The sequence below is a fragment of the Crocodylus porosus genome, unplaced genomic scaffold (assembly GCF_001723895.1).
Source record: "Crocodylus porosus isolate Cpor-Errol unplaced genomic scaffold, CroPor_comp1, whole genome shotgun sequence".
Lineage (NCBI taxonomy): Eukaryota > Metazoa > Chordata > Crocodylia > Crocodylidae > Crocodylus > Crocodylus porosus.
The window spans coordinates 9,580,523-9,607,709 of NW_017728942.1; the positions used below are offsets into that span (position 1 = coordinate 9,580,523).

Sequence of the window (27,187 nt, forward strand, 5' to 3'; positions counted from 1 at the left end):
TTAATTGTGCCTCAGTTTCCCTATCCATGAAATGGGAATTAGACTTGCAATGTGTAAAAGGCATTGAGATCAAAGGGTCCCCTAGGATCAAGTGATTCATCATGTCGTAGAGTTCAATCGCACTGGTTTCTTTGCTGACCAAATCCAGGTAAAGGAGGGCTAGGACCCCATGTGCCGTACTGAGAAGCTGTGGGTGTCCAGACCGCAGCCTGAGTTAGCAGCACAGGTATTTAGTGCCACTAATTGACTTAGAGCCAAGGTCAGGAGAGTGCATTTTGGGTCCATCCCATCCTCTGTCTGACGGCTTCCTTCCAGCTGTGCTGGGAGCATCAGTTTTGTGGAACCCCAGACATTATTCTTGTCCGTAGCTGAACGGAGGCTATTTTCCCTTCAGAGATGTACTTAACATCAAGCACGGTCTCTCCTAGGCCCTCACTTCCAGTGCGACTCCTCTGCCATGACTGACGTTGTCCTGCTTGTGGATGGATCTTGGAGCATTGGGCGCAACAACTTCAGGCTCATCAGAGAGTTTCTGAGCACCTTGATTTCCCCTTTCGATGTTGCCCAGGACAAGATACAAATAGGTAAGAGTCCTGCCTGGCCCCTACCTCGAATGCAGCCTTGGTACAAAACCCACCACAGCCTCTCCCTCGGGAATGTTCCCTGGGAGGAGTTTGGCTTGCCCTAAACTCTCTGCTCCTAAATTATCTTTGGCTGATCTTTTGCTGCGGGTTCACAGGGCTGAGCAAACACATGCCTAAGCATCGGTGCGAGGCAAAACTCCACGGCAAAGAAAGCATCGCATCCCATTTAAATCTTGGTGCTCTTATTCCTGTACTGCTCTGGGGGGCTTCAGGGCTTGCATTTCTGTTCTTTATCTCTATCCATTTCAGGTGCTTGCACTCTGGTGTTGACAGCTCTTAGGTCTGATGGAAAGGACTGACCTCTAGCGGCTGCAAGCGATAACGCGTACAGCACAAGGGTGCAACTTTTGGATAGGTTTTGCTCCCGACTGCACACCCCAAACTGAGATGCTGCATCACAAAGGCCAACATAAAGAAGTTTGAGCCATTGCAACTCTAAGGGGGGAGGTGAAATCCAGGAAGTGGGGAAAAATGCAGGAAGAGAGATGTAGGGGGGGGATGTTGCAGGATAGTGCAAAATCTTTCCCCTCCTGGCAGGTGCAGGATTGGCCTTGAATTTTCAAATCAGAACTAAGCAATTAACCCCCTTCCCTGATCTTGAGAAAATGCTGTTAAGATCAAGGAGCATTGCAGAAAGGTCGGTATCAATGCCTGCATTTGACCATCAGGGAAATAAAGGCAAATAGATGTACGTAGATAGACAAAAACCTGGTGTGCTTACATGCCATCTGGTGCTCTGTCTACTAAGCTCATTGCCCTGCTGACAGGCCGGGGAGGAGTGCCTTCTATGTGTATATATGATTTTTTTCCCAGGCTTGTCGCAGTACAGCGGTGACCCACGGACAGAGTGGAACCTGAACACGTTTGCTACCAAAGACGAGGTGCTGGAGGCAGTGAGGAGCCTGCGGTATAAAGGCGGCAACACGTTCACAGGTAACACCAGCCTGGCCTCCGTAATTGCAGGCACCTCTGTAACGTCGTCTCCCAGGATCTAACCCTGTCCTTCCTGCCCTTCCCCAGGTCTCGCTTTGACTCACGTCCTCGAGCAGAATCTGAAGCCAGAAGCTGGCGCCAGGTCGGAGGCAGTGAAGCTGGTGATCCTCCTGACTGACGGAAAGTCCCAGGATGATGCCAACCAGCCTGCCCAGACCTTGAAAAACTTGGGCGTAGAAATATTTGCCATTGGTAAGGGAACAGCGCGTGAGGTTGCAGCCATGTACAAGGCACAAGGTGGGATGAGCCTAATTCTGCTCTGACTGGCAGTAATGATAAACCTCCCCTTTGACTTGAATAGGATCAGGGTCAACTCAACGCATCCGCGCTTTTGAAATTTGTACCCGTATAGTTGATCTTATCCAGAGGACATCACTTACCCATGGCGAGGAAGGACAAGGAACAGAGGGGGAAATTCATTCTTCATTCAGCCATGCCTGAAAGAGGGGTGGTTAATGATGGCAAGATTTCTTTAAAGGCTAGTGTTAATTAAAGGTTTCTCACCTGTTACCTGGAAGATCCCTACCAGCCTAAGAGGTAGACGCCTGTATTCACGTATCTGGGATTAAGTGAGTTTGCATTTCATTCAGCAGTGGAGCACTTTGCCTGGAATTACAGTCACTTGCTTAACAGCCGGTGCCTCTGTTAGCCTTATCTCCCCCTTGCTGTCTGACACCGAAAGGGAAACATGAAATGACTGAGCGAGCAACTCTCATGCATAACAAAATGAATCTTTGAAGGGTTAACGCAGAAGAGAGAAAGTTAAACAGGCAGATATTTAAAACATCACCTCCAAAATGATCAATGCTCATTTATGGCATGAGTACATCAAAGGGGAATCTTTGCATGGTGTTATAACAGCGATATATCTTGCAATGCCTTTTTCTTAGTGCGCCGAATATGAGGAATAAGAAAGAAACCAATCTGTGCATGTGAAGCCAGTCTGACCATGTGCTGCCCCTTTGCTCTAGCTGGTTCTTTCCCCTTGGACAGTTTTGCAGTACTGTGTCATTTGGCTTCTGCCCTTCAGAGGCTGAGTTACAGCCTCCAAAGATGAATAGGATTTAAGCCATCTGCTCAGAACTGAGGCCAGACTTTCTGGTCTGAATAAACGTCATTGCCTTGGGGACATTCAGGAACGTGGCTTCAGCTACGAGTGCTGAGGGAATGGAAAGCAAGGTCTCTTTTCCCCTGGGAGCTTCCCCGAGTCAACTAGCTGTTGAGTGTGCTACAGCACTAGTGCTGATTCAGTAACCTGGGTACATCGATGGAAACCTCAAAACGCTGAAAGCCACCAAAAGGTGCCGCTGCTTTGTCCTGAGGACCAAACTCCAGGCTGATCTGACCACAAAGGCTTTCAGCACTAAACCAGTCTTATTTTCCTAGCAAAATTCTTCACACCAGCTAGCAGTGGTACTGCACCCATCAGGTACTGCACCATCTTCCTCCTACCATTGCACCCTGATGAGCTAAATTCTTCACTTTTTGACAGGAGGCAAATAATGCAGGAAATGGCAGCGATCAGTTGAAAGGAGCAAAGGCCAGAAGGAAGATTTTTGTGGAATTGAGTTGCTCTCCCAAGATATGTCTGTCCTTGTCTTTCCCCATCTCCTGGGCTTCCCGGGAGGCATTGAGCAGCGACCTGCGTTGTGCAGAGGGAGTGTTGTGCGTTGATACCAGTGATGGAGACACAGTCCCAGCACCCAAATCGGACCCCAGACGGGTTTATGGAAGCAATGGCGTATCCCAGGACTGATAGACTCAGTCATAGCCTCTTGTCTTATCATGTCTAATCCATGTGCCAGATGAGGATCTATCTGTATTCATTCATGGTGAAGCAATAGGAATGAATGCTTGTCCAGAGCTCCACGAGGATGTGAAGCAAGGTGCAGCCAAGGATGCAAAGTATCAATATTATGACATGAACACTTCTAATGAGCTGCATAGAAGTGTGCTTCACTCTTTCTTCTTTGCCTTTGTTTCCTATCTGGCACTATTTGTATTTCCCTACAGGCCCCCTGGGTTTAATTTGCCACGAGAAGGACATGTAAGGCACAGCTGGCTGAATAATGATGAGAAGCTGCCTCCTGAGGCTAAGTAATAAGGTTGCTGAACAAGTAAGAAGAACGTTCTTTTAGGGATTTGTCTACACAGGGCATCTGGGAACACTAATCTGAATTAACTAAAATTAGGAATCAAAGTAGCTTACTTAAACTACAGTCCCCCTCGGACAATCTTGTTAAGTATGAGACCTGCTTCAATTTGGTTTAGCTTAATTTACCTCAAAATGAATTAAAATAAACCAAATTAAGGCCATTTAAAATCCCATATACACGTGTCCACAGAGGGCACCTACAGAAGAGTGCAGTGTGGGTTATTAATCCACTTTAAAAGTTCATTCGGATTTAATTTTGCTGAGTGTCACTGTGTAAACCTGCCCTTCGTCTCCCTGAATGACATGGCAAGGAGTTACGGAGATGGATCCCAGGTCAACCAGGGCCCAGCCAGGCGGCTCAAGCCTGGCTCTTTCCCAACATGCAGGAAGGCTTAAGTGCGAGGTTTGGGTTTGATCTTATTTCTAGGCCTGCCAGAGTTGGGAAATACATTTATTTCTAGGCCTGCCAGAGTTGGGAAATACATGTACAATGTTTAAAATCATGCAAGATCCCTTTTGGTGCTTGCTCCTTTATGCCTGTTACCCAAAGGACATCTCAAGTAAGAATTACTCCCAGAGAACTGCAGCCCAGTGGCCACATCCCTTCTGGACGTCCCTTGGAGCAGCTGCACTGATCTCTTCGGGCATGCACCACTTGACATCACCTGAGGATCTCTGTCTCTTTAATGTGCCAGGAGGCATTTGAAGGGCCATAAGAAGTGGAGCTGATTCCCCACTGTCCTGAACTGTGTGGGATCGTTGACATCTGTGAGCAGTGAACGTAACGAAGGAGGAAGACACGACCCATGCTGCTGAAGAGGAATGCAATATGGTGATGGACAACAGATCCCCGGTGGGGAAAGCTGGTGCCCTGTAAATAACAGACAATTATTTCTGCGTTCATGGATGTCCATCTAAGCGGCGTTTGTCCGTTAGCGTAACAATATCATCCTCCTGCCTAGTGCCGCCAGGTGCAATGTGATGGAGGGAGAATACAGTGAGGGTTCACCAGGATCACTCCGGGCCACTGAAGACCCCACTGACTCTGCAGAGTTAAAAAACAACCCAGATGTGCTGCTTCTGGTCTGGATTGCAGACAAGCCTTGGGGACACTACAGAGCAGTCCCCTCCATGGGGACGGCCAGGCCACATGGCCACCAGGTGAGCACAGTCATTGCAATTGTGTCCGGTCCCTGCTGAGGGTGCAATGGTAGGAGGAAGACCTGTCTATCTCTAGCATTACCCAGGAGGTCTCCGCTGACTTGCTGTCTGCACTTTGTGTTTGCAGGGGTGAAAAATGCAGATGAGGCAGAGTTGAGGCAGGTGGCCTCGGAGCCCTTGGAGCTCACAGTGTACAACGTGCTGGATTTCCCTCTGCTCGGCTCGCTGGTCAGCAGGCTCACCCAGGTCCTGTGCAGCAGGATCAAAGAGAGGAGCAAGAGTGAAAATGCAGGTGAGGTGAAGCCTCCTTCGCCCTTCAGCCCCACTCGCTGTTTGTGTTCCCTGCCATGGCTCAACTCTTCTTCCTTGGCCATGAGTTGGTTCCCCTCGTTGAAACTCTCTGCATTTGGAAAGCACCTAGCACTCCAGAGGTAAGGAAATAATAGTCGCAATAAACCATCGGGGAGGGGAAAAAGAAGATTTCTCCCTTCAATTGTATACTTCTCTTTGTGAAGGAAGGATAAATGCATCCTCCTTCCTGGACCTCCTTTGGGATGTACTACTGCCTCCTGAGTGCATTGCTGAGATGTCAGAAGAAACAAGGGATCTGCTGATGAACACAACGGGCTTTTAAAGGGTTCTTGGAGAGAGCGACTGCAGGAGTACCTATCTCCTGCAGTTGAACCTATCTCCAGCTATAATTTAAACTGCAGGGGATATGCAAGTAAAAAACACTTGTGGGGGTTGTGGTTGGTGCCATGAACTAGGGATCAAAGACCAAATGGTAAGCTGGATGCCCAGGAATATACACACAGCTCTCCTTCTTCCCTGCACAAAGTTATAATATTTTCTCCCTGCTCATTTTTTCTCATCATTTTTCATATGCAGAATGGGAGCATCTAACTTTCGAACACAGCTTTATTCAAGTGGATTTGAAATTCCAGCAAAATAAATTGACTCATCTCTATTAATCCATACTTGTTTGCTATAATTAAGGCAGACGCAAGTTAGCCCCGAGAAAATGGGCTGCTTTTTAAAATTACGTTTGCTTGTTCAATTTCTCTAACTCTTTGGAACTGGCAAAGGCCTGGGCCATCTGTTGAATCAATGGCAATGATTCATGCTCGGATTTAAAATATGTTGCCAGCATCCTACAAGGTACACAGTTTGTTCTCAGCAGAATATTTATATTCTTCCCCGTGCCCAACTTTGCAGAGTTGATCTCATGGGTGGCTGGCTGGATCATTTTCCATACTTTTGAGGGAAGAAGTCTGTAACTTCGTTAGAACATATCACTAATTTATGAGCTAGAAAATATACATGGGCAGAAAAGGCATTATGAGAAGGTAACCATATTCTGGCTTCTTAGGCAGTCCTGTGAAATTTGCCCCTGCTCATACTGGACCCCATTTGAACCCCCCGACCTTCATATATCAGAAGTGACCTCCTGAAGCATGCATCCTATCTGGACTCCTCCCCTAAGGCAACCAAAGAAATACACGATTGTCTATTATCCTTCCAGGGGTGGAAGCCCCAAGGAGGTAAATCAGCTTGTGACTTGATATACGAGCTGGCTGGATCTACCACACAATGGCTTGACATTTCAGTAGACTCTTGGGGAGATCTCTCAAAGACGTGAAAGGTAGTTATGCATCCAATTATCGCTGGAAATCAATAGGGGGGAAGATACTTAATGTAGGCTGGCTGAAAGTCACTCTCTTCATCAATCTTGCTTCACTGCAGCAATCTCTTCATCTCGCTGGATGCAACAAGTTAATGAGACAAAGCAATAAGAAATCAATGAATCAATGCTTTGTCTCATTATTCATTAATACATCGATCCATTGATTTCTCATTGCTTTGTCTCATTATTCATTAATACAACAAGAAATCGATGAATGTATTCATTAATAAAACCTCCTGACTAGAAACCACAGAACCGACTAGCTGCAAGCCTTGCTTTGCCCTTGGTCACGTTCATACTAGTTTTGCCACTTCCCAGCTCCTCTGTTTTGCTCTGTTCACTCGCTTGCAAACTCTCTTTTCAATTAGAAGTTTATCGTGACAGGTCCCTTCCCTTCGTTGCTGTCTGCTCAGCATCCTGCAGGTAATGAACTGGTGATAATTTGTTACGAGCCTGAAATGTCTGGATCCTCGCTTACGGTAGCACAGAGAGATGCTGCCTCTGTTTCTTTTGAATAACGCAACTGGCTTCAATGGAGCTGGATAGACGTTTGCCCAGGAAGCATATTCCTTCCCCAGTTTTGCCCTTAGATGTTAATTTGGGCTGACAGCCCTGGCTTGTGAGTCCCTGAATAACTGCCAGGCTCTTTTGGCATGTTCCTTCTGTTAATAGGATTTTCTGCGACTGCTCATTCTCTAGGCGCTGGGAGGAGAGAGGTTCCCAGCCTCTTGGCCCGTAGCCTCACTCCTTGCTCGGTGTTTGCTTAGAGCTTTGTCTTCTGGTGTACTGCCACGGCAATGTTTTTAAGGTCAGGGTTATATTTGATTTTATTCTTCTTTTATTTCCATTCCAGCCGCAAGTGAGCTGATATGACTAATCTGAGTAACCCAGACACCTCTCGGCAGCGGCTGATGTCACCAATGCCCCCTAAAGCAAGAGCCAGTGACCCATGGTAGAGAGAGACCGCAAATTAGAAAAGCAGACCAAAAAGCTGTATGATTCGGTTTCTGTTGGCTTCAGTGGGGACAGAATTGGCTGAAGCCTCTCTTTTAAACAATATTTTGAAGTCTTTTTATTGCTTTTTTTTTCCTTGGAGGGTGGTAGAATTGCCTCTGCAGCGACGATGGCTAGTAGGGGGTTTTGAACAACCTCAGCTGAGTGGCAAACGGTGTTGTGGGTGCTGGTGTGTTTGATTTGCTTTCTCAGCTCTAGAACAAATGATGTCCTTACTCTTTATGTCTTCAGGTTGGTCTAGATGGGGCAGCTTCCTCTTTGCGGCTTGTCAACTTGACTTTGCACGCAGAATATCTGGTCTCCATGTTTCCTCTCTAAGAGAATATGGTTAGAGATGGGTTGAGAGGCATCGCCTTGACATGTAGGTTGTGGGTGGAAAGCTAGGTGGATGTGCTAATGTATGTTAGCCAGGTCCTTTTTTCCCCAGAAATGCCAGTATCTTCTTTGGATTTGATCACTGGATCTTCATCGATTCCAAGCAAATCTCTCTCCAACTTTTAGCCCTTTTGCATCTCCATTTTTTCCTCTCATGCCCCCATTCCCATTGCATCCTACATCCCTGTCTGTAGCCCTTATTTTGACTTCCATTTTGCCTTCCCCTGTGTTGAGCATCCTTCTCTTCTGATACACCAAACATCTTCGCTCTCCTCCTTGCAAACAACATCTTCCTGGGTTGATCTCTTCAGGCACAGTGCCTCAGCTAAAATTGGTCAGGAAAACTTCATTAGGACAGTTTTCTATTTAATTTTGATGTCTCAGGGAAAATGCTCCCTGAAGTCAAAGGGGGTGTCATCTAACTAAGAGAGGAATAAAGACTTCAGGAATTTCATTTCAGTAAATTTAAGTAGAGATGATGCTTGACTGTAAAAAAGAATGAGCTTCCTTTTGGGGAGTAAATTAGCTGTTTAGTTTTCTGGCAAGAAGAAGCAACGTTACCTAAATGCACTGGATTTAACTTTAAGCTTGCTTTTTTTTTTTTTGTAATTATGTCTATCTTAATTAAATCTATGAATTAATCTTTTGTTATCTTTATCCCATGCTCTGAATGCTTGTCTGTTTCTGGGCTACAGCGTGCTAAGACATAAGAGAATGACTTCCCCTCTCAAGGGAATTTTGTGTCATCGAGTGCCTGGAAATGAGGAGCTCATATCCCCTCCAAGTCTTCTTTTAAGGTTTCTTTAGGCTTGTGCACTTGTTGCTACTCTGATTTTAAAAGGTTCAGACTTTGTGGTGTTCCCTTGCTATGTGATAATTGAAACAAGCCACAGAAAAGGCAGTGCGAAGGTAATTAGCTGGGAAGTGTGTGTTATGAGACCTGCTCAATGCCAGATTGGTAAAAGATAGGAGCTGTTGCAGTCCACACCCATAACGGCGCCTTGACTTTGGAGCTCAGGTAACAGCAGCTCATGCTTTTAGCTCTGGAGCTTGCAGGATTGATTCCCCCTGCATCAGCCAAGAGGCAAGCACCGCCCCAACACGGAGCACCAACATGCAAGACCAGAGACACAGTAGGGAGCACTAGGAGGTATTAAAGCCCTGTGGCCAGCCTCATAGACAATGGTCTCAGACCACTAACTATCTAACCCTGACGCCTGCCCAAGGATCCCAAGTCTTGATCCCTTTTTGCACACTTCGAACTCCTGCTCCTGCACAAGGTAGCACTAAAGAATTTTTGTCCTGGCCAAAGATTTGGCACTTAATGGGTCTCAGGGCAAGGATACATCATGTCTGGTCTCAGCATGTCTCTTTACTCCAGGTGTTAAAAACTTCCCATTTCCAAAGAAGCAGGTCTCTATTAGCTATTCTATTATACCTATATCCTCTCCTAAAATATTTTCTTTCTGTTTTGCTGTAGTGTTGCTTTGATTGGTGTCCCTGACTCTTCGGGGAGAGAGTTAACCGCTTCTTGTAAAACTTTCTGTCCTGTTTTTTCCCTTCAGTACCATTGCCTCCCCCTGTTTCCTTGAGAGCATCCGAGGTGAACCACAACAGTATAAAACTAAGCTGGCAGCCGGCAGATGGAGCTACTCAGTACCTGGTGCTCTGTTCAGCAGGACTCAAAGGAGCAGAGGACGATACAAAAGAGGTATAGTTCAATAGAGTGCCAGCGAGTCCTTTTGCTATCCCTGGGGGTATGCACAGAAACAGAGGACCCAGATTGCAGCCCTAGGCTGCTCTGGAAAGGCTTAGATGAGAAATAAAATGAAAGATGAAGGACTCTGGGAGAGTCTGGATGTACAAGCCTCCCTGCTGGCCTGCGTAGCTACAGAAAGCTGACGGTAAACCCCACTGCTCAACGCCTCTGGCATCCAAGAAAGATTTGGTCTACAGCAGCATCCTGTGCATTGAGCCTATAGTTAGTAATAATATCTGCCTCTTCTAGTACTTATCAGATACAGTTGAAAGCACTTTATAAAGGGGGCCAAACATCACTATCCCTATTTTACTGGTGGGGAAACTGAGGCACAGGGGGACAAGTGATTTGCCGGAGGCTATTTGCAGCACCAGGAAGCGAGCCCATGCTCCAGCCACTAGACAATACAAAAATAACATCATTTTTATTTTGCTCTTTGAAAATAAATTGCAAACTTGCCAATATTTTGGTCTGTTTGTACAAACACTGCCCGCCTCTCTGGCACTGCATAAACATGAACTAATCCCATGCAGTTGAATAAAGAGGGGGAGAAAAGGGCTCTCAGGTTATCTAACCCAGTGTAAATTTTTAATGAATTATTCCAAGCCTCTGTGCAACAGAGCTCTGAGCATCTGACATATAATCAAAGAGCCTGGCTGCTTCCTTGCCTGCTGTTGAGAAGATGCTTGGGCTAGTGACCAAATGTAAGGTGGGGAGACTGCCACTTGCACTCTCTGTCCAGCTTTGGGCGGGCGGTGCAATCTCTCTGCTCCACCTTCCCCATCTGATAGCACAGGGTTAATAATCCTTGCAGCCCACGTTAGGAAGCTGATGTAGCTGATGCTCATCCTGCCCTTTGTTAAGGCTTCCCGTTGTAGCAGCATCTACTGTACTGTCTTGAAAAGCTCCCAGCGTGTTTCTAAGATGCCCTGCAAGAAGCAGCGTTGTGAGACATGTCTGGGAACCCGGTGCAGTTCAGCTCTGTAGACAGTAGATGGTGGCAATCTGGCTGTAATGAGCTGGGTTTCTCTCCGATGGAGTTATAACATGGGAAGGCCGAGGAAAAGCTGTCCTGCTGGCTCCCCGTGCTGGGCGTCTGTCAATGGGACCTCGCATCCTTTGCTGCAGACCCAAGTTCATTACCATGCTGCACAGCCCTGCCAGCTTCCCATCCCTTGTACTGTAAAGCATTTTCCGTAACGAATGCTGACGGCTGAAGCCGCTCCTGCTTTGTTCTCTGCAGCTGCTTATTGTGTCTCCTTCCCAGTCTTTGTTCTGCAATGTATGCCCTATTTTGGGAGCTGGCGGGCTGTGAGATTTGTCTGCTCTTGGAGAGTCTTAGGAACTGCTCAGCTAAACAACTTGATTTGAGAGAACCCATCTCATCCCTGTAATCACTGTGTTACAAGATATTTCTGTGCTGAATATCTGTGAATGAAAGAGAGACTGATCGCTGGATGATGATGCCTTGTTTTTTACATGCGGACAGAATCAAAGTTTGGGGAGCGTGCCCCCCCAGATGCAAGCCACCTGTGTGCCGAACCTTGCCTAGCCTGTTATGCTGTTACTGGTTTCTCTCTAGAGCTAGTCACACAACCCCAAAGGCAAATAGCTTTATCATTTCTACACAAAAAGACTTGTCACTGAAAAGGAGGTGTTATTTTGGGCCTAATATCTTTACAGTTGTTCTCCCAAACCCCAAATCTCATTTCAGCAGAGGGGAGAAACTATTCATTTTTCCTTTTGCAACCACATTTGGAAATGATTCAGTAACATCAATATATGTTTTTAAATGTTGCATAACTTTCTCAGGAGAAACAGGCTGTAGCCGTTTTGGTCTAGAGGACAAGGCAATCAGGACTTGTAGTAGAGACGAGACCTTTTATTAGATCTGGTGTTAGATCTTTTTCTCAGGAGAAACAGACACTGTTGACTCACCCTATTTTTACCCATGTTCATCCTCAGCAAGCTTGACTGGTATCCAGGTCTGCTTAGCAGTGCTGCACAGGTGGAGGGAATTGGTGGGATATGGGGAAATGTATTCATTGTGTTTCATTCCTCCAGAGAGGTTGAAATGCTTCCATTTACAATGAGATGCCTGCCTGGCTGGTAAGGGCTGTTACTAGGATGCTCTGAGAGTTGGAAAGGGACCTTGGCCATAGCCTTTTGGGCTCTCCAGTCCTGCTTTGGTTTGCTAGTGGTGTGGGGAGCCAGCTTTGCTCTTTATCCTGTGGCAGGTGAAGGTGGACCGGCCTGAGGTCCTGCTGGATGGACTGGCGCCCAGCACCGAGTACTCCATCGCGGTGTATGCGATGTATGGAGAAGATGCAAGCGATCCAGCCAGCATCCAGGAAACCACTTGTGAGTGCTTGCTCCCTGACTCAGCTGTCCTTTCGGCAAGGGGCAGAAGCGGCTTCGTTGAACACTGCACCCGGGGCGGGCGAGGCTTATCCACTGGGATGCTGCCCATATTGTTCACATAGCCTGTAGACTGGCTGGCTTTTCCCCGGCTGATATTAAACATATGCGGTTTCCCAAGGGTCCCTGCAGCAGCAAGAGATGCATTTTCAATGGGACTGTGAATATGCTTCTATCCAGGCAAATTCTGAACAAAATTCGAGGTGTAAAAACTTCTTTACCTTCCAAGTCTCCAGTCTGGAGCAGACACCCCCCAGAAGTGGTGCAAGCTCCTACTCTGGATACCTTCAAGAAACGCCTGGATGCTCACCTTGCTGGGGTGATTGGACCCCAGCTGACCCCTGCCCTTTGGGCATGGGCTGGACCCGATGATCTCGCGAGGTCCCTTCCAGCCCGAATGTCTATGACATCTATGTGTAAAGACTAGCTCAAGAGCCAAATGCTTCTCTCACGTAGGGGAATATTCACAACCAAAGTTTTGTGTCTGTGTGTGCTAATTATATGGCTACTCATATCACACCCACTGTGGCATCTGAACACCTATTCCAGGGGCTTTGACCCACTCTACATCTAGCGTGAAAATTAGGATCAAGTTCTGAGCTGCTTGCAAGTTTGAGGTCTTTGTATTGTGGGGTGGGCAGTGGGGTGGTCTGACCCCATATGCTAGACATCCTCGGAGGATATCACCCCACAGATAGGTGGAGCAGCATACCCAGAGGCTACACATCCCATCCAGTGGGGAAGTCCAGTTGTTAAGGGGGTGGTGTAGGAAGCAGCTGGTGTCTTTACCTTCATTTTCATACCCTTCTGATGACTGTCATTGCAGGGGCCTTAAGCCCCCCCAGGCACCTCAGCTTCTCGGAGATCAGCCACGGGTCTGTCCGGGTCAGCTGGGAAGCTGCGTCGCCTGATGTGAAAGCACACCGTGTCACCTATGTCTCCAGCCAAGGGAGCAACACTGGGGAGGTGAGTAGGCATCATGGTGTTACTCTAAAAGCAGGGCAGCAGTCCTGGAGGTTACCCCAATGGTGGAGTTACTCCTTGCCTCCAGGGACCTGAGAGCAGAAGGTGGCGTGGTCTGTTTTAGTTCACTGTTGTGTTTTCCCTTGTGCAAGGGCTTCAGGCCTGGATTGCCAGGGTGATGGGAAAGCAGGCTAGCACTACTGTTTTTGCAGACATCTATCCTTTCATCCCAGCTGGAGCACGCTCGCAGGCACTTTTGGGTGCCCATCGTGTGTTTCAGGCCCTCCATTTGGAGTCGTGCTTCCTGCTTCTCATTGAACTTTGCACTATCTCCCTCTCTCCATGAGCGAATGTGCTCCCGGGAAAGCCAGCTTCCTCCATGCAGAGAGGGCCAATAGCAATCACCTGCCAGTAGCATTTTCTCAGTGACATTTCCTGAACAACCACCCCTCTCGCCTCGCCAGCCTAGCTCCCTGCAGCAATTTTAACACGGGTGTTTGTGTTTCATTGCAGGTCCGAGTTCCTAGTGGAGCATCCTCCACCACTCTGAAACCTCTGTCCTCTCTCACCCAGTATTTCATCAGCATCAGGTCTGTTTATGATGAAGGTGACTCTTTCCCGCTCACCGGCAATGTTACCACGAGTAAGTCAGATCAAGGCAGACTTTTGCAGCCATTGATCATTGTGCAGTGACCATCTGAATGGGGAATGCCGCTTATAACCCAATCCTTTTTGGGGACATTTGGTCTATAGTGACTCATGATCGAATTCAGCTCTTAGTTATAAATCCAAGGATGTATAGGCCAAAAAGAACAGAAAAGTCGGACTAGGAGGGACTTCAGTATTTCATTTTGTCCAACCCCCTGCACGATGCAGGAAATGTCTTGTGTCCTAGATGAACCTGTGACCTTCGCATTATTAGCATCATGTTGTAACCAACTAAAGGACCGTATTGCTCCGCTCCGGCCCTGACACCCTCCGATTCCTGCACTGAGCCCAGTAGCACGGGATTTAACAGGAGTATGTCCATTAGCGAAGTAGTTGTGACATACCCTGCTCTGAGTGGAGCGATGCTCAGCTTTATGCTGGTGTTGCCAGGAGTGGAAATTTGTCCCCCTGCCCCGGCGGCGTGCCATCCCGAGGGAGGCAGTGGGAAGGAAGCGAAGGGAAGGTGGCTGCTCTTCTGAGCGGAGCCGCTCCGAGATGGCTCATACGGAGCATGGAGATTTTTAAACGAGAGAGAAATGTTTCTCTTTCCTTCTTCCCTTTGCTTTCTCTCGCTCTCTGCCTCTCTCTGGGGGATTATGTAACAGGCAGAAATTATTAATTTTCCAGCAGCAAAGGAAACGCAGCGTTGGCTGCTCCCACAGGCAAGGTCTTTGGAAGTCTCTTGTTTGCAGTAGCTGGATGGTGTAGGACTTGCTAGCTTGGTTGATGCAAAACCGTGCATGCAGGCAGGATGGTGTAGGAAGAGCACCCCCCCCAACACTCAAGGCTGTTTGGAGGAGAGATGCCATCCGTTCCCTTGCTCCCCCAGCCCTCACCGCTCATCTCCCAGCCAGGCCGCAGCTGCACTTGCATCTCTGGGCAGAGTGCAGGCAATGCTCAGGGAGGCTTAATGTAGTGCCATCGGGAGACTGGGAGTGGGGTATGAAGCCTTCTACCTCTCGGAGATTAGTAATAGCTCCCAGCAGCAATTCTCCCTCTTCTCCTCCCCTGGTGGGGTCAGGGGCTGCAGCACCTGCACTTTGCACTCTTGAGACTCTCACTGACATTTCCACGAGGCAGGGGTCCACGCCTGATTGCTTGGTGACTTGTATGGGCAAATGGTGCCCAGTAGGTAGGTAAATACAACCCTCTTGTCTGCTCTCCTTTTGTGCTGGGGAAATAAAATAACACAGGGCGTTTATAATGAATAGTCCAACCCTTCAAGGGGGCTTCATTGCTTTTCCACTTGTTTCTGTCTCTTCCACTCCCCATCCCTGCCATTGTAACTGCTTCCAATCACTTTACTTCATTTCCCTTCTCTTTCTTGGTTTTCTTCCCCACTTTTGGGTGGGTACTTGGTCTCGCTGATACCTTCCCTATGCCTGCCCACTTCTCCTTCTCCCTCCCCCATGGATGCTTCCCCTGTCAGTCCATTGAAATGTGTTTTTGTCCCTCCTAAACCTTCACCTTCCTCACTCGGGATTTTCTCCTGGTTTCCAGTTCCCTGTGCTCATGCCTCTGCTATTCAGCCTGGCCTGCATCTTGCCTTTGCTGCACATAGGAGAGTTTGGCCTCTTCTATCTGGGCTGTTCTGTGGATGTCTCTCTTGCATTTCCCAAGCAGCACAGCAGTAGAGTAAACCGATAAAGATGACAGATAATATTTTCTGAGCAATATTAAAATGCAGAAGAATCCTCTTCTGCTTTCAAGTGAAACATGGGGCTGCTTTAACTCTTTGTATGCCCTAGCCAAGGAGGTCAGTGCTAGAGCTGGATAAATACGTCATAACCATTAATATTATTCAGCAAATCCCCCCCTGCCTTCCCATGTGTGACTCACACAGAAGCAGCCTGGGAGATTCTTGGATGCATTCATGATTTGAAATTATTCACCGATTTCACAGCCGACCCTTGCTGCTCTGTAGATGCAAAGGTTTGCCGTTTGCACTGTGGCTGAAAGCCATGCAGTATCTCTTCTGGCTCCTGACTGCCAACATCTTATAACAATGGCAGGGCAAAAATTGAGTGCAAAACATTCAAAAGCCCCTGTCTGGCCATGAGCTGTGCAGCCAGGGTCTGCTCACATGAAGCCCTTTGTACAGGCTGGGGCCTAGCTTGCACTGTGAACAAATCTTTGTTAAAAGTGACACCTTTTCAAACTGGTGTTTACATGACTTTCTTTGCTTAAAATAGGCATATAGTCCTGGAAAATAATACCAAAAGTACTCGGTGTAAAACCCAAGCAAATATTTGTGGGACTGGGGACTGGGGGGGCGTGAAATGCCTAGCTGTGTTGCTTGAAGTCTGCCTGAAGAACACGTTACTTATACCAGTGCCAGGACTTCTGTGAACACCCAGGAGCAATGAAGTTGAAACCAACCCATCCTACATTATAAACGTGAAGATGAGAAGGAAACAGCCCCTCTTGATATCCTTGCCTTCTAGCCTGGGGTGTAGCACTCACCTCTTTGTCCTTGAAAACCCTTCCCAGCACCTTCCCCCACCCAAGTGCCAGCACTGTAGCATTCCTTCCGCAAAACGAAATAATTATCCTTAATTAGCATTTAAAAAAAATACTTTATCCCTGTCTGTCTTGATGGGCTGTTGTAATTGGGGGGTCTGACGAAGTGAAAGACAGGCTGGTTGGAGCCAGCTGCTCCTTGAATGCTTTTCACCCTGACCATCTGCTCCCCACTGGGGCTCTGACAAGACGGTGTCAGCTCCTGATCCTCAGCTTGTTTCCTTCTGTGTCTCAGCAAAAGTTCCTCCACCGAGCGCTGTGAAGGTTACCGAGCTCTCCGGAAACTACGTCCGTGTGCAATGGGAAGCGGCCGCGGCCTCCGATGTGGTTGTCTATCAGATTAAGTGGAACGTGCTTGGCGAGGAGAGATCTCAGGAGGTATGGTCTAGTGAACACCTGAGGTGGCATGGGGCATGCTTCATGATGAGCAGGCTGGGGCTGTGATGTTTCGATGATAAGCTCTTACCTCTTTATTCCTCTAAAAGAAACATGAAAACAGCATCAGACTATTGTTCCATGTAGTCAGCCTACAACTGGCCTCTTGATAGCCTTGACTTGGAGCATTTTTGGGCATGCAATCACAATACCCAGTCGCAATTTTTTTACAGTTCAGTTCATGCATTTAATTCTTGGGGTCCCTCCCATGGTTAGTTGAGTCTCCTGGGGGGCAGTATAAGGGAAGGAGTAGTTTGAAACCTTTACCTGGAGTTTTAGCAACTTCTATTCAAGGGTGGGTTTTTTGTCTTCTTCTTATTGAACCTAAAAATATGAGCTTCACTTATTCAGGGTCAAGTTATAATTGGAACAGTATGTTATATGCTGGCATTGGGCTATGAAGGGTGCTCAATATACACGTGGACTAGTGCTTTTGAAGCTGCTCTAGTTAATGTGCATTATGTAAAATGCAGTCCATGTGGGGAGAAATGACAGGGGGAATATGTCAAAAGTGTTTCCCTTGTGCAAAGTAATTGAGGCTTCTTGAGTTTTGGGGTTGCAGCCCTTGCACCACACACCAGCATCCCACAGTCTGCATAATGGGTTGCTGGGGTCAGAGTCCAGTTGGGAAGCGGTAGCCCCAATCTACTGTGGCTCAGCACCTGCAGGAACATCACAATGAAGAGCCTTGATTGCAGGTGAAACGTCTCATGTCTTCATATGTCTGCAAACGCTCGGTTCCTTACCCAGAGAGGCCGTGGGGCAAGCTATTGCGGGAGGTCACCTTCTTTGTAGAAAGTGAGACTCTCCAGAGAAGAGCTTCCCTTGCCATGAAGGGACTTCAGCCTTTGCTGCTTCATTTTTTGCTCGTTGCCCTTGCCTGGGACCTCCACTTACAGACCTTTCTCTTTCATATTACAGCTCTCTGTTGCTGGCAACGTGGCCAATGCTGTTTTGCCAGGGCTGAAGAAGAACACAGAATACCAGATATCGATGTGGGCGTATTACAAGGATGGCGCACGAAGCGACACAGTCTCTGTTCAGCACAGGACCAGTGAGTGATGAGTGCACGGGTCCTGTGGTTATAGGGGAGGGAACTGGCCATGAGATGTCTTGAAACTAGTTGCGAGTCGGTCACTTGGGTGTGACCGTTGCTGCATGTGCAGCCTTGGGTTTGTGATTCTCAAAGGGATCGCTGATTTTGAATGTCCACCTTTTGGGTCCTGAGCATCTCCTCTCTGAAAGCCAGTCCCTTTTGAAGGTGGTGCAAGCTGGGTACATTGCATGCGTTCCAGTATCTGGTAAGAGAAATGGCGACATTATTATTATGCCTTTCTTATCAGACCCAGCAACAGATGAACCCCCAGAGTGATTGGACTATTCCTCAGTAATGAGGGCTCTGGCTTTTCGAAAGCTGATGAAACAATCAGGAAGGAAACATTATAGCCCATCCAAGGGTCAGGCACCCAGGGGCTTAACAGACTTCACTGTAGATCTACAACAGCGCTCTTTAGCTGGATGTACCACCGGAGCGAGAAGCCAGTGACGTTGTGTTTCCCACGGAAGTGCCACTGCACATCAAGTCCCCGCCTGCTTCCTACCTTCCACTGAAGTGGGCTCCTGCCGCTGCAGATGATGGGACATTGCACATTTGCAGCTTGTGCAAGAAAGCCGATTGCATTTGGTACCCTTGAAGCAGAGCACAGTCCTTTTTTCTGTTCCCTTCTCCCCACCCCTATAAGAGAATACACCACGTATTGGAGCAGATTGTCCCGACTTACCACGGGGTGTTTAATTTGCCGTGTCGAAGTTGCTTAATGCACGTTGCTTGCTTATAAAATGCTGTCTATTAAGGAAGGTGCAAAATCCGGTGGGTGCCTAATTGCTGAGTCACTCTGCACTGGGGGCACTTACGTAAATGAGAACGAACCCTGCAGTCAAATGCTGCTTGGAGGAAGAAGCTAAATCTCGCTTTGCATGGAGGTTAAAAAAAACGGCATTCCCAAAGGTTCTCCTAATTAATACTCCCCACCTAATGGCTTTGCTGGCAGTGAAAGGAACACGATTCATTTAATATCCGCAGTCTCCTCCATCTCCTGTTCCACTGCCGCCTTAGTTCTCAACTTTATTTGCAGAGTAAACTTGTTTAGCTGCCGTAGTGTGTTTTCTGAGTTGATGAAGATCAGAGTAAATGGCTGTCTTGGAATCGAAAGCCCTGGTTTTATTAATAATGAATAATAAAATAATAGCAACATGTTCTGGCAGAAACCTGCCCTAGCTGGGCCTTACAGTGCTGCACAGCAAAAATGGGAATCAATGCAACAGATGCAGTGCACCATAGTGGTCTATAAGACAAAGGGACAATTGCAGCTAGTTAGAGGCTTCATCAAACAGCTGGGTATGTTTTGAAGTCTGAGGAATAAAATAACAGAGCAGATCCACATCATATGGACCACTGCGAATGGTCTGTGTTGCAACTACTGGTATCGGGCTTCAACGACAGGCTGAGGACGTTGCTAAGCCTGTATTCCCTATTCCTTGCTGAAGAGGCTTGTGGTCCCACTGGCTGGAAAATGGCTCAGGCCGTGGGTGTCCTGGTGAAGAAAGTGCTAGGCAAGGCAGACACAGGTTTTGGGTTTCAGACTGAACCAGGAAAAGCTTCTTTGGTTCTGCTCCACTTTTATAACCCAAGTCTGGAGGCTGAAGCTAGGGACAGACATGACACACAACATGGTTTAAGTGATCAGAAGCTGGTTTAAACCTGTAACAGAACAGATGTTCAATGCACATAAGCCAGTATGAACATGGCTGAAACCGGTTTGAGATGCACCTGGTTGGATGTAGTATCAGACTTAACTGATTTGGGTCGAACCAGTTTACGCAATGTCTGTCCCAGACCTGAGAAAGCACCAGCAATTCAGACAGTTTGCAAGCCCTCTGCTGCATTTCATCTCTGCAAACTAGTGCCTGGTGCCAGAGCAAAGTGCAAAATGCAGTGGATGTGGGGGATGGAAGGGGACTCCATTGCTGGTTTTTCTTTTCCCTTTCTTGTCAGCGCCCCTTTAACATGGAAGAGTTTCAGCCATGAAGGCTTTTTTTTTTTTACTTTTTAAAATGGTGTTGTATGGAGAACCTTGCAAAAAACCACTTTAAGTACTTAAGTACTTTAAGGGTTTAAGGGAAGTCATTGAAGGAAAACACAATGGGGAACATCAGTAACACAAGCTCCCCTCAAGCTCTGCTTCTCCCTTGAATATCCTCCCCTTGGAAAAAATCGAATCAGTGAAATACCTGCCTCGGTGTGCTGGTTTTGTGAAGTGAACCTATATTCCTTCCTAAGGGATGAGGTAAGAGCACTAAGTTCATCTTAATTACAACCACATCCCAGCTCGATGCTCAGTCCAGGGGGACATGGATTGTGTTCAGGGAAAGCTGGTTATGAGAAGCAGGATCCTAAATCACCCACTACTCAGCATTGCCCTCTGCTGTTGAGTTGGGCTGGGATTTTTTTTAGTAAATTGTTGGAAAGTGTGATTTCAGCTGCTGGGAATGATGTGGACATCGCACTTGAATTCACTGAATATCCCCTCTGGGGAAAGAGGGGGATTATCTTTGAGGACAGAGCCACAAAACACAGCTGGAGACCCCGTCTTGCCCCATAGCCCAATGCTTAGGACACTCACCAAGGATGCAGCACCCCCACATTATTCCCTGCTGCTCTTGATGGGGTTTCCATACATCTTTCCAGCCTCCCAGTGAAGCCCCAAGACCACAGGGCTAATTTTTCCAAACATAGGGCTCTACTTCAAGTATCCAGGTTTCCATCACTGCCAGGGTAAATTATATGGGTTGGGAACTGAATACAGATCAAAGCAGCTGAGATTCCCAGGAGCAGAGCCTGGATAGAAATAGCAAGCTGATGGTTGGTAAAGAAGGTGAAGATGACTTATGGTGAGGAGCAGAGATGTTGGGAAGAAGCCAGGCTATTTCTCAGCCAGGGTATACACTGTGCACATAATAGTGATGGATTGGATGAACCTAGGAGAGGACGTTTGAAATGGGCAGCGGTGCTACTTAGCACAGAGAGGTCTCTGGGGCTTCACTGTTATCTGAGGACGTGTGGGTTTTACGATTAGCCTGAGGAGTCAGGCAGCCGGCGGCCCTGCTGTGGAGGAGGAAAGCTTGGGGGAAGTTTTGGGGCAGCACAGGATGCTGGTGCAGATGGCACCGCTGTGCTGGAAGTGTTGGTTTCCTCCTGGGCAACCTGGGAATGTGACCTTTCCTTTCTTTATGAGATCCATGCTGTCAACTTCTGCCGGCCCCTGGGAGCTTTCAAACAGCCTCTTCTTGGAAGAACTCAGCCAGTCTCTTAAGGTTGCAAGACTAAGGGGAATCTGGGGTTCATCTTAGCTGAACGTCGTGGTCAACACAGCCCGTAAACCTGGGAGAGATTCAGGACGGGCCAGGGTGTAATTGGAGGTATCCTGCATGCTGCAATGCAGTGCTGTGAAGAGACAGCCGGACCCTTGGGTGACAGGCCACCTGGGCTAGTCGACCCTGCATCTCAGCAGAGCTCAGTAGTAGCTTGTGCAGACTCCTGCACTGATGCAAGCAAACAGCTTCCAGAGCCTGAGCAAACCTTTCAGAGGTACTTTGGGTATCTCTGCCCAGCACTGCATGGTAGATGCGCATTGTAGGGCAGAGGTGGCCAACCTCCAGCACGGGTAGCCTCTGTGCATGATGCAGGTGCAGAAAGCCGAGCAGCAAACGGGGCAGGGAGTGCAAGGCAGGGAGCAGAAAGCAGAGCAGCGATCGGATGGGGAAGGGGATTGGAACGGCATCTGGGGCGTAGGGCTAATTTGTGGCTGCCCTAGGGGATAGTGCAACTGGAAGAGCATGCTGCCACACGCTGGTTTGCATGCATGGATTGTTTTCACCCTTGATCTTACCCCAGGGCAGCTCTTGCAGGGAGCACTGGTGTGTGGACAAGGCTCTTTTTCCCCATATGAGATCTCTACTCCTGCTGGATGAACTTGCAATAAGGAAAGCACGGGGCACATATTGTTGGGATTCTGCTGGAAATTTTTAATCTTATGAACAAAGATGAGCAGGGTTGGTTGCTTGCTTTTGGGTTTTTTTATGTTTGGTTTATTTGGGGGTCCCCCGCCCATTTGTTTTGTTTTCTATTTGCTTGTGAATTGGGCACCTGATCTGGGCTCAGGCAGGCTGTCCCCACCCCCCCGTCATGGAGCAAACAGGCTTCAGTTTCTCTTTGCCTGCTTCACCTGGGGATGGCGTGTAGCAACAGCTTTGATGCTCAGTCAATAATTTTTCATTTGGTTTCAGCACCACCAAGCTTATCTGACCCAGAAAGTGGAAAGGGAATCAATGAGAATGCAAATGAGCTTCCAGTTCATGCAAAGCATGTATTAAGGTCGCGTGGCCAGAAAGTGGGATTTTTATGCTGCAGATGAAGCTGGAGAGGAGAGATCTCGTGCCCTGGAAGCAGCCCTGTCCTTGGTTCTCCTCTGGGCAGAGCTGCCAATTTTTAGTCTCTCTTAGATTCCCTTTCCCTTCTTAGTACAACTCTCTTCCCTTCCTGGGTTTGAAGACGAGGCCCTGTCTCTGTGCGTAGGGCAAGTAACCCTTTGGTAAAATGTGGGTGACCCCCTGTTTCTTCCTCAAGCCTTGTGCACTGTGTTGCCTTGTACCATGCAGCCCTACCATCTATGTTAACCCCACACTTGCAGCATGTCCACTACGATGCAAGTCTTAATTATTATCGTCATTATCTCTCCCAGTCCAGAAACTAGGGGCTTGTCCAGAAACTAGGGGCTTCACAGTTACCCTGCCCACCAGGACTGGTGCTGATGCCATAAGTCATTAACTCCCTGCCTTTGCCACTGGAAGACTCTCACTGAGAACAAGCTCAGCAGTATGAAGTGACTTTGTGAGATGCACAGGATGGGGGTGGCATGAGGGAGGACTAGCTTCATCAGATCATGCACTGCTTGGTCTATCCTCCATGATATTCCTGATCCAATACACATGTTGGGAAAGGAGGGGATACACGAATATATTTTTTTATGCTCCAAGAATTCCCTTCTCCTTTCCAAAGTGTTTCTTTCATCCCCCAGGTTTCTCTTCCTTCTCTGCTGAGGCCTGTCTAAACTCCCAGGCAATGTCCTCTTCTCTAATATCTGCTCTCTCCTCCCCCCAGTCTCTACAATATCTCCATCTCCATATACACCTCTGCTTATTATAGCAAAAGAGCAGGGAAGCAAGTACCAATGATCCGGACAGTGAGGATCCCTCGTCTTTGTTCCTGCTGCAGGTTCCAGGAATCCACCCACCAACCTGTTCATCGATTCGGAGACCACCAGCAGCCTGCAGATCCATTGGACACCCCCAGACGGCCGCATCCAGCACTACAGAGTGACCTATGCCCCCAAATCTGACGACAGCGCTCGGGAAACAGTAAGTGCTTTGGAAGTCGGCTTCGTGCCAGATGTAACTCCATTAAGGCCAGAGTTTTTGGGTTGTAGCCGTGTTGGTCTAAGGACATAGGCAGGAGAGGTTTTATGAGCAGATGCGATCTCTTTAATTAGACTGGCTGAGTAGTTGGAAAAAAGTTCTTGGCAAACTTTCAGTGGAGTCGCCCGTCTTCAGGCGTAGGGAGTCTCTGCTGCTCAGAAACTCCGTTACTGCAAGGAATTTGATGCTCAGAAGTGATCCCACTTCCTCTGTCTGACTGACTAGGAAGAGGTTCTCCAATTGTGTCTGACCCAAAGCCTTTTAGGCTCCTTTTGGGGTTTTCTATACAAGACATCAGTAGAATTCATCTCAAAATCTCTCTTCCGAGCATCCCCTTTCCTCCCTAGACTGGAGCGATGGAGAATTAAGGACAAAAGTCCTACCCCTGTGACCTAGAGGGGTTGCGCATTTTTCTTTAATGCTTAGGTTCTCCGCTTGGATGCAGAGAGACTGCAGGGTCATAAGGAAGTTTTAAAGTCCTCTGGACAGAACCTGCCCTATGAAGAACCACTCCGCATCTTGATCAGCCTTGATGACTGCCCTTCCTCCGGTCTCTAGCTTCCATAGGAAAATGAAGCCAGTTCTCTTTCTTCTCCCTTTCGGTGGAAATCGGACACATAACAGCCCTTTGCACTGCTGAGAATCTGCTCCGATGACCTGAAGTGAATCCAAAGTGGATTCAGCAGGATACTAAGGATGGGAGATGTAGGGTTTTTCTATAGTCCTGGATAGCTCGCATGCTTTGTGTTGTATCTGCGTTGGAATAAAAGCCTAAACGAGAATTTTGCTTGAGCATAATCCATTCGTCTCCTCCCCACTGTAGATAATAGCTTCTGGTAGAAGTAGCGGTGTGACCCTTCAGTCTCTGCTCCCCAGCACGGCATACAAGGTGATGGTTTCTGCCATCCACAACACAGGAGAGAGCGACACCGTATCCACTACTGGCCAAACTGGTAAGCAACTGGGCAGTCACTCATTATCCCATATGCATCTTTCCTTTTATCCATAGATCCCCACTGCGTGGTACAATCATTGTCCCCGTTAGATGAGAAGGCTAAAAGCCTGGGGAAAGCAATGTTAACTGTTATATGGCAGGGCCAGGCCGTGAGAAGTGCCAGGACTTTGTATGTGTGACCACACTCAGTCCTTCAGACACTGAAGCTAGGCCAAAGAATATTCAGGGTTAAAAATTATGTACCCAAAGGGACTTATGTCCCCTCTGCCTTTTTGCAAATATTAACCTCTTTGAAAAGGTGAGCAAGGGGAAGCCTAAAGGTGTTTGGCTTGGAACAAGGTGCCGCTCAAACAATATGCCCAACTAACATGGTGTTTTTGAGACATGACTGCCTTTGGAAAGGGCACAGGGAAGGCTAATTGACCTTGAAGAATAGAGAGCCAAACATCCCAGTTCCAGAAGCAGGACTCATGAATACATGGTTTTTTCCCCCCAGCTTCTGCATTGACTAAATTCCCTTCAACACGAGGATTTCTTCCCTTCAGAATGGAGGGTAAGTCAGCCTTGCTCAAAGTGAAGTTCCCAAACATCCTCTTGTAGTAGTAAAAGTGCAGCGTCTGGGTCATATTATTTTAAGCAGGATGGGGGATATATGTTATTTCTCCCCTGGTCGCAAGTGGTACAGGGGACATGAGTCTGTCCAGCAAGAAGCAAAACACATGTAAAACCATCAGGCTTAGAGTCCCTTAAAGTGAGCTCCTGGCAATACTTTAAAGGTTCATGTTCATATGTACTCTGCTAAAATAGAGCAACAAATGTATGTCAGAAATACTTTAAATTAAAGCCCCAAATAAAACGTGTTATTAAATTTAACGAGTGTATGCAGCTACATTTGCAAGCTACATGATGTAAAGCATGTTATCCAGTGAATTAAGAACAAATGTTGTACAGGCAGGGCTATAAAAAAAGCTGTTATAAAGCAAATTATAGAATACAGATACTGTGGAAACAGCGCATGTAACTCTCCATTTGAAATGCTGCTAATAGAACTTCAGCTTTAATACTTATTAGGGAAAATCTAGGGGGGAAGCAGATTAACTGAGAAAATCATCGTTTGTAGCAAACAAAAGAACACATCAGCCTAAATTTTCAAGTGGCTTATTGTTAAATTGCATATTGATTTGCATACTTAGACCGTAATGCAAATGTCCTGTGGAAGTTAAAATGGAAAATAACAGCCCATGAGGTTTATGAGTCACTCTGTGGAATTTAATAGCGAACCATCTTTCCGATGGGGTTCAAAAAGCCAAAGAAAAGATAATAAATCCTATAGGGTCTTCAAGTTGTGCCTGTGACAGAAGTCCAGCTGACATGTAATAACTTTGCAAGTGCTGTAAGAGTTGCTCTATAAGAATCTGAGAATATTGGTAGCTAACCTAGCTATTGGGAGACACAATTTGAGGTTGCAGGATGCTTGTTGTACACCGGCAGGCTTGAATTCAAGAGAAGCTGTAGGAAGAACAAGGAGAAAAGGATCGCAAGGACTCGTGAGCTCACCCAAGCTCTCACACATGAAAGGATAGCGACCAGATGCCCCAGTGTAGCCAGTTTAGAAAATGGTGATTTTTACCCCACTTGGCTTAAAATGTTTGTCACTGTTGGGTACCCTGCATCACTCCTATATGGCAGCTGGCAATCGTGTTTGGAAACACTCATGGTCTGCTCTACATCCCAGACCCAAAATACTGCAACTTTGAGTTCTTGCCTCTCATCCTGGAGCATTGGCCTGGGCTGATGTCCTTGCTGAGGCTCTTGTAGTTGTGGTAACTACCTAAAAGACCAGGGGCCAAATGGTTAGAAACATAAGAATATAGTAAGTTCCATACTGGGACAGACCAGCGGTCCATCCAGCCCAGTATGCTGTCTCCAACTGTAGCAGGAATGGATGTTATGGAGAGAGGTCATTGAACTGGGTATCTTTAGAGTGATCTAACCCTATTCACTATCCTTGGCATCCACCATTATTGGTTTAGAGATGCTGTAGGAAACATCTCCAACCTTTCTTTTCAGTACCCATCAATAGATAGATGTATCATCTGTGAATGTATCAGGTCCCTTTCTGAACCTAGCTGTGCTATCTGCCTTCGCCACATCCTGTGGCAATGAAGTCCACAATTATGCACTGGGTTAAATACTACGTGTTGGCTTGGGAGATGTTGTATCCAAGCTGTGTCTTGCTCCATCTGGGAGCTGGCAGGTTAGAGGGCTATAAAACAGCACGCAGGTTCTTGCAAAGCAGAGGTGAGTGGTCAAGGTTTGGCCAGGGAGGGTCCATAAGCATGGAGTGGATCGAAGGAGTTAGTCCTCCTATGGAGTTCAGATGGAAAATGGTTAAACACCTGCTAAGCCAGCAGGCATATAACCTGTCGAAATTGTTTTAGGCGTCCTCTGACATGCTTTGGTTCTCAATAAGTGATAGACGAAGAAAGCTGTGTATTTGCTACTTGCTGCTGCAGTGGCCTCAAAGCAAACAGAATTGCAGGGTGTAGTAATAGATTTATTGAGAAAACCACAGTTGGTACATAGGACCTACCACCCAGCTCCAAGTCTGAGTGGAAGAGATGAATGATGCCGTCCTGATAGAGAGGTGGTGGCCGAAGACCTGCCGAGGGGTGAGCCATGTAGATCATCCAGGGATGGGGCCGATTTGGTTGGGATCCTAGCAGCTTTCTGTGGCTCCCCTATTGCTTTTAGTCTTGATTCAATGGGAATCTCCCAAGAAGGCAAAGCTGGCATTTCCATGAGCCTACACCAATGTAGGTGAAAATAAGCATGGAAAACGGTCCCAGGCTTAGATTCTGCATTCCCT

General features: G+C 47.4%; 1 protein-coding gene across 3 annotated transcripts in view; it reads left to right on the top strand.

The window, feature by feature from the left end:
* Positions 1–27,187, top strand: part of COL20A1 (collagen type XX alpha 1 chain) — a 79,433-nt gene that overhangs the window by 18,532 nt on the left and 33,714 nt on the right. For all 3 annotated transcript variants that reach the window (XM_019548259.1, XM_019548261.1, XM_019548260.1), the window contains exons 7-19: positions 429–584; positions 1,458–1,577; positions 1,665–1,829; positions 5,081–5,245; positions 9,592–9,737; positions 12,023–12,146; positions 13,030–13,169; positions 13,680–13,809; positions 16,630–16,772; positions 17,751–17,883; positions 23,164–23,306; positions 24,187–24,316; positions 24,815–24,871. In XM_019548259.1, the coding sequence (XP_019403804.1) occupies positions 429–584; positions 1,458–1,577; positions 1,665–1,829; positions 5,081–5,245; positions 9,592–9,737; positions 12,023–12,146; positions 13,030–13,169; positions 13,680–13,809; positions 16,630–16,772; positions 17,751–17,883; positions 23,164–23,306; positions 24,187–24,316; positions 24,815–24,871 (1,752 nt within the window). The remainder of the gene's footprint in view (positions 1–428; positions 585–1,457; positions 1,578–1,664; positions 1,830–5,080; positions 5,246–9,591; positions 9,738–12,022; positions 12,147–13,029; positions 13,170–13,679; positions 13,810–16,629; positions 16,773–17,750; positions 17,884–23,163; positions 23,307–24,186; positions 24,317–24,814; positions 24,872–27,187) is intronic.